At 39.0% G+C, this 6,745-nt stretch overlaps 1 protein-coding gene and 1 pseudogene across 1 annotated transcript; one reads left to right on the top strand and one right to left on the bottom strand.

Moving 5' to 3' along the window:
* On the bottom strand, positions 2,519-4,331 carry LOC109235663 (annotated as a pseudogene).
* Positions 3,417-4,330, top strand: LOC109236094. The gene is made up of 2 exons (XM_019402314.1): positions 3,417-3,801; positions 3,873-4,330. The coding sequence occupies exons 1-2, from the start codon at positions 3,417-3,419 to the stop codon at positions 4,328-4,330; spliced, it is 843 nt and encodes a 280-aa protein (XP_019257859.1).

Consider the following 6,745-nt stretch of genomic DNA (forward strand, 5'->3'; position numbering starts at 1 on the left):
AAATGCAGCGCCCCCAGAAAAGGGTCGTCAGTACGAAATAATGTACCGAGTAGGTAAGGCAATATACTAAAAGCCGAAACCGAACTGATAATATAATAACTGAAAGCAAATGGGAGTCAAAGATAATCTGAGGATATGCTCATCAGCTGATACTGACTCAACTCTCTCAATATAGTGAGTAAAATAGCTGATCCGACCCTTAAAGCTCAGTAATATATAATATATATATATATATAAACTGCTCTGCCGTGGGCTCGCTCATAGGCGCTCGGCCATACTAGGCTATATATCTCGACCAACTGGGCTCGCTCATATGCGCTCGGCCACAGTAGGATCGTCAATATAATTACCATCTGATCAGAGGTTGCCCAATAGGGGCCTGCCCATCAATTATAGCTCGATGGTAATGAAAATACTTTTAATACTGTATATATGTAAACTCCCTGCTCTCTTGACCGGAAGAAGATAATACTCAAGTGAATATGCAGTCCCGATAAGAAGAATATGGTAACTTACAAAAACTAGAAAAAATATATTGTAATTTGCGAGACTAAGCCAAATATACGTAAATTTCGTGATATGAATTTTTTTTTATGGCTCATTAACAAAATCTGTAATGACAAGATCATGCAAAATGAAATAATGGCTGAGCCTTAACATACCTGGCCTTGAATTATTTGAATGAAATGAAGCTCTGCTTCTATGAGATATGTTGAACGCAACAGAATGAAGCTCCTGCTTCTTTGATTGTTGAACGAAATTGTGCTTAATTTGTTGAAGCTTGGACGAGATTTGCTTCTAATGAATTGAAAAGAAATGTTTCTGCTTTTCTCACGTTTTTGGTAACCAATGACAGAATGAAATTTTTGGCTAAAGATAAGAGTTTGGATGAAAATGATTCTGCTTCAATGCCAAAGTAACGAAAAATGAAGCCAAAGGCATTAAATGAGGTTAAAGACATTAAAATAAATCTAAAGACAGATTTGGAAAAGTTTGTATAAGTCTTTCTAAGACTTCCAGTCATTATTAAGTAGCCACCTAGAATTGTGACTACTTAGTCACTGTCTAGGCTTTGTGGCTTCTTGCCACGTGTGGGGTTAGTTTATTAATTATTCATCCACTTATTAGTTAATTGGTAATTAATTAATTACCTGCATAATTTAAATATTACCACAAATTACTTAAAATTCTATTTATTTTTTAAAATACTTCATATATACTTTATATATTATACTACCGTGGTCATATGGTACCTTGCATAGTACTAGTTCATAATTATCGGGTATTATCGCTCGATCCGTATTTTATTCCAAATTGGCCACTTCCAACGAAACTCGTTTTCATTAATCCGTGTACCCCTTTATCCTTCATAACACTTATTTATCGCTTGTTATAAATAGCGTAAGTATGTTAACGTCAAGATGATCTTACCCCCGAGTCTACGTCGGTTAACTGAAAACGAAATTTTCAACGTACGAAAACGCGAGATGTAATATCTATACAGAAAATTCAGCTTTACAATATTTGGAAATGCTTTTACATTCTAATACAAAAATCTATGAGTAACTGAAGTTTGTGGATACTAAATTATTGTATTTATTCTCTCAAAATAATGAGCATGTTTGTGCTGGTAGTCATCTCAATGGTGAATACATGCGCCCCCTCCACTTTTAATCATTTTACTGTTCCCCTTGAGGATTTGATTACTTTCCATTTTGTAACAAGTCAATGCCATATTAACTTTGTGTCTTAAGCGAACAAATCTATTCTCTGTATCGATTCAATTTTATTGGATGTCCCCGAACAGACAAATGATCTAATCTATTGGGAGTTCTTTTCTGCAGTCTACTGAACCGTGAAGGCATAGATGCTCACAAGATCGTGTTGTACTAGAATGAGTACATGCTTTTATAAAAGAAAATAACTTGATAAAGGTCCTTTCTCATTTGAGTATAATTCATTTTAGCACAGCAAATACTGATGCTTGTGAATGTTTTGCAGGATTTATCATTCTCAGGAAGTGACTACATGAGGCTAGAGTTGCAGCTATTGACAAAAAAATGACACGACCATCAGTTCACTTTATATTGAAATGACTTGTTGTTTTATCTGACGCATTCAATGTAATTCAATTTTGTTAATGATGATAATATGAGTTGAATTTAAAGAAAGGAATGATAATTTATATTGCGAACCCCAACTTGTTTGGGATTGAGGTGTAGTTATTGTTGTTGTTCAATGTAATTTGATTTTCAAATATTTCAACATATGTTTAGCGCAAGACACATTTCCTTTCTTGCCTTCCACAAATTGTCACTTTGTTAATCCTACATTACGAGTGACATTTGGTTGCCTTTAGCCAATGGAAATGAGAAGAAAGAGTTTGTTGGGTTTAATATCTTTCTGAGAAATGAATTGCAAAGTGAACTTTATTGTTTACTATTGAATGAACTCAAAATAGGCAACAAAAGTCTGCTACTATAATAACATATACTAACATTCAGTTATTTCCGTGCAAGATGATTCCTAAAATTGCCAATAAACAATCAAAATATGCACAAGTTTTGCTTTTCCAGACTTAGTTTACAATCAAAACATAAACATCAATAACAAAAGTAAATGCCAATGAATATCTAAGTATATGAATATACATTCTAGGTTCTCTTCTCATAAGCAAGGATAGGAGCAGGTGAATAGTGGTTCATCAGCAGAGATGGTCACTTACAAAATAGCCTTCCACCACCATTTGAGTCCTAGCCTTCTCGGCCACCACGGAGACGACAAATGATGCGTCCTTTAGTGGAATCATACCAACGTACTTCAATTTTGGCTCTGTCTCCTGGCAACAATCGTATTTTCCCAGAACGACATCTGCATTATCCAATTTGACCCTAAACATGCCATTGGGGAGCGACTCGGTAATGGAACCTTCATGAGTCCATTTCTATTCCTGTAAGAGACACTGAATGCTGGTATTACTTCTAGAATTGGTGAATGAATGATTCTTTTTCTTTGACTGTTGCTGTGCTTTAACCAAAAGACCCTTAGCTTGTTTGATTAACTTTGCCTGCTTGCTGATAAACACAGAGCGCGGCAGTGATAATGAGTTGGAGGATTTATATGATGTTGGAGTTGGAGAACAAGATGCCATTGCATTCATGGCAGGAGCAGGATTCCACCATGAGAGAGATGCCATTGCATACTTCCACATGATAAGGCTAGAAAGGGCTTTCGAGGAGGAGGAGGTGCACGAGGATGTGTCGAGTTGTGCTGGTGATAAGGCCCCCGGCATTAAGGGGGAGTTGATGGAAGCCATTGAATATTTCCACGTGAATGGTGTTTTCGAGAGAAGTATCAATGCTTCTTTTATTACTATTGTGCCTAAGAAAGAAGGTGCATCTTGTATCAGAGACTACATGCCTATTAGTCTCGTGGGGAGCATTTACAAGATTATTTCTAAAGTGCTCTCCAATAGACTCAAGAAGGTTCTTGACGTGTCTGTTTCGTCCTCCGAGAATGCATATGTGGAAGGTAGGCAGATCTTGAACGCTACTTTGGTGGAAAATGAACTTGTAGACTCCAGAAGGAAAAATAGAGAACCCGACTTACTATGCAAGTTGGACCTTGAGAAGGCTTTCGACCGTGTCAATTGGGAGTTCCTGGATTTCATTATGATGTGGATGGGGTTTGGGGTAAGATGGAGGGGATGGATCAAGTTCTGCATTTCCTCAGTCAGATTCTCTGTCCTGGTTAATGGTAGCCCGTGTGGTTTTTTTGGCAGCTCCAGGGGTCTCAAGCAAGGTGACCCCCTATCCCCATGCTATTCATTCTAGTGATGGATGCTCTGAGTAAAACGATAGATCGTGCGGCAGGTGGAGGCTTCTTAAGAGGATTCTCAGCTCCGATCGGGGTGCTCAGTACCCGAAGAGTCTCTCATTTGCTTTTTACGGATGACACCCTGGTTTTCTGTGATGCCGATATGGATCAGTTGACCTACCTGAAGCAGGTCCTGCAGTGGTTTCAGATAGTACCAGGACTTAAAATCAACCTCGGCAAGTGTGAGATTTCCCCCCTGGGTGAGGTTGCTAACATTGATGTTTTGTCTCATGTTCTCAGATGTAAGGTGGGCTCTCTTCCCACTACTTACCTGGGTCTCCCATTGGGTGCTTTGCATAAGGATACTACGGTTTGGAATTCAGCGATCGAAAGGGTTGAAAAAAGATTAGCAGGCTGGCAGAAATGGTACTTGTCAAAAGGCGGTAAGGAAGTGCTTATTAAAAGCACTTTGTCGAGTATGCCCACCTATTGCTTGTCCCTGTTACAAGCTTGATCGGCTCCAACCCTACACCACTAAATAATGTCAAGGAGTGGTCGATGCAGCTTTTACCCGAAAGGTCAGGATCGATATCCACAAGGAGCTAATATTGGTTGGGAGTTGGGTTTCTATCAAATCTAGTTATGCGTGTTGTTCTTAATTGCACTTCTAACCATGCTTGGTTTTGTTTCTGTTCCACTTTTAATGCTACTGATTGCTGAAAATAATCTAAGTACAATGTTTTTGTAGAATTTTTCTCAATTGATAAAAAGCACTAGGGAAGTGACTTACACCTAGGCGAGTATCTAATGGGGTCTAGAATTTAGGACAAGCTTGTTATATTTGGGGTCATGATATAACCTTTACACATAGTTACTCACTCTATACCTCTCGGTAGTTTTAGTGACTTTGCCCTAATTAGCTTTCTCAAGCCCAATTGGGTGTTCAAACAATGCAAGTAAAATTGGCTCAAGTCGGGTATTACTATCTCTAGGTTTAACCCTTTAATTGGAGCTATCAATCTCTTGAATGCACCCCAATTCCTTGTTAGCCTGAATTTCCTAGACTTAGTCCCTCTTTCTCAAGAAGAGTCTAAGTCATAAAGGCACGAATCAGTATTTGCAACCACCAATTCTACAACTAAAGCATGAATCAAGCTAAATATCATTAACTCATAAACAATTAAGCCCTAAAATTGAAGACCCATTAAATACCCACACTAGGGTTGGGTCACAACCCTAGATGATGGGTTTAGCTACTCATAATCAAGGTAGAAATCAAAGATGGAGATGAAATATAAGCCATAAAAGTTAATCACAAGAATAAAATCTAAGATTAATAGCTAAAGCTGCTCTAAAATTACTCTATGTAGTAAAATACGGCTGTTCACGAGCTCCTCAGACAAAAGATGCCCTAAAAATGTGAAAAGGAACTATTTATACACACCTGAAATTACTGGACAAAAATACCCCTACGGAGGTTCCGCTATCAGCGAAATAATGAGCGCCTCAGCGTAAGGACTTCAGTGGCTGCGCAAAACAAACGCGGACCGCGCTTCTTCACTTTTGTGCTCGATTTGGACTTAATTTTGCGGACAGCGTATAAGTTACCGCCTCAGCGTTAGCCTCAACCGCGGACGCGCAATTTGGACACGGACCGCGCTCCTCAGTTAGGCTTACTTTGCAGGGTCTCTGAACCTTGATTGCCGCTCTCAGCGGAAATACCACCGCGGCCGCGTCAGGTATTCCGGGCCGCACTTTGTCATCGCGATTAGCGGCCTCTGTTGCACCCAAAATACCTTCTCTGAACCTCAATTCCGTGGACCGCGTAATTGTGGCCGCGTCAGTAGTGGATCTTCCGCGGCCGCTCTTTTCCTTCGCGGTCAGCGCTTTTATCTCAGCTTTGAACTTGTGCAATTTTAACTCCTTCATGAGTTGATTATGGCTTTCTTGCCTCATTTTGACCAAACCCTGTAGACAAGCACAATAAGTCAGTTTTCGGGAATACTTTTACACATTTTTTATCCAAAACCTAAGCAAAAGAGAGCATAAGATAGGCTTAAATCCATAGTTATCAACTCCCCCTAACTTAAGCTTTATCTTATCCTCAAGCAAACAAAGTAATTCCCACCTCCTCAAGATAAAAGAAAGGAAAATTTTAGTTGTCCTAAGGTGACTTCATCAAGCATCAATTGGGACTAACAATTACCCTCAACTCAAATGTATTATTAACAACACACAACCTTTTTAGTACGATAGCCCTAGTGCGACATAAAAGCATCAAGAGTTGACTTAACACATCAAGGAAACTCTTTCTACTATATAGGTCATTGTGGAACCCAAACTCTTACTCCTCTACTCTCCATAAACAAACCTCACTTTAGATTGTAGCACTCAGAATGAGGATTGTGGAAAAGAAAGCTCATCTCTCTCAAAGGAAGGTCACAAGTCCGGCTCTAAGTACCATAAGCTTGCCCCTTATGTGAATCACCACTAATGTAAGCTCACTCAACTCGAAATCATATAGGGCTTTTGCGGGAATGTAATGAAGGCTTTTGGTTCAAGGTCGGATATATCGGTCTATGAAGGTTTCATCTTTCCTTAAGCACTTCATTTTCTCATTTCGGCTCACACTTTCTTGACTCTTTGAGTCATTTTCTTCTTCCTTAGGGGACTCGAGAGACACACTGTCACTCTTTCTTGTTCATGTCAATCATTTTTCTCCTTTCTAATCATTCCAAGCCTTTCATCATTGCTTTTATTGAATCCCTTCATTTTTTCTATATTATTCACTTTCTTTTTGACTTTTTGGCTTTTCTTTTGCCTTCCCTTTTCTTCATTTTATACCTTTTATCACTTTTGCATTCCTCGTCTCTCCCCCCAAACTTATGCTTTTGCCAATTATGCTAAGGAAAGATCGGGTGCCAAGAGA

This window comes from Nicotiana attenuata, chromosome 12, assembly GCF_001879085.1.
Source record: "Nicotiana attenuata strain UT chromosome 12, NIATTr2, whole genome shotgun sequence".
Classification (NCBI taxonomy): Eukaryota; Viridiplantae; Streptophyta; class Magnoliopsida; order Solanales; family Solanaceae; genus Nicotiana; species Nicotiana attenuata.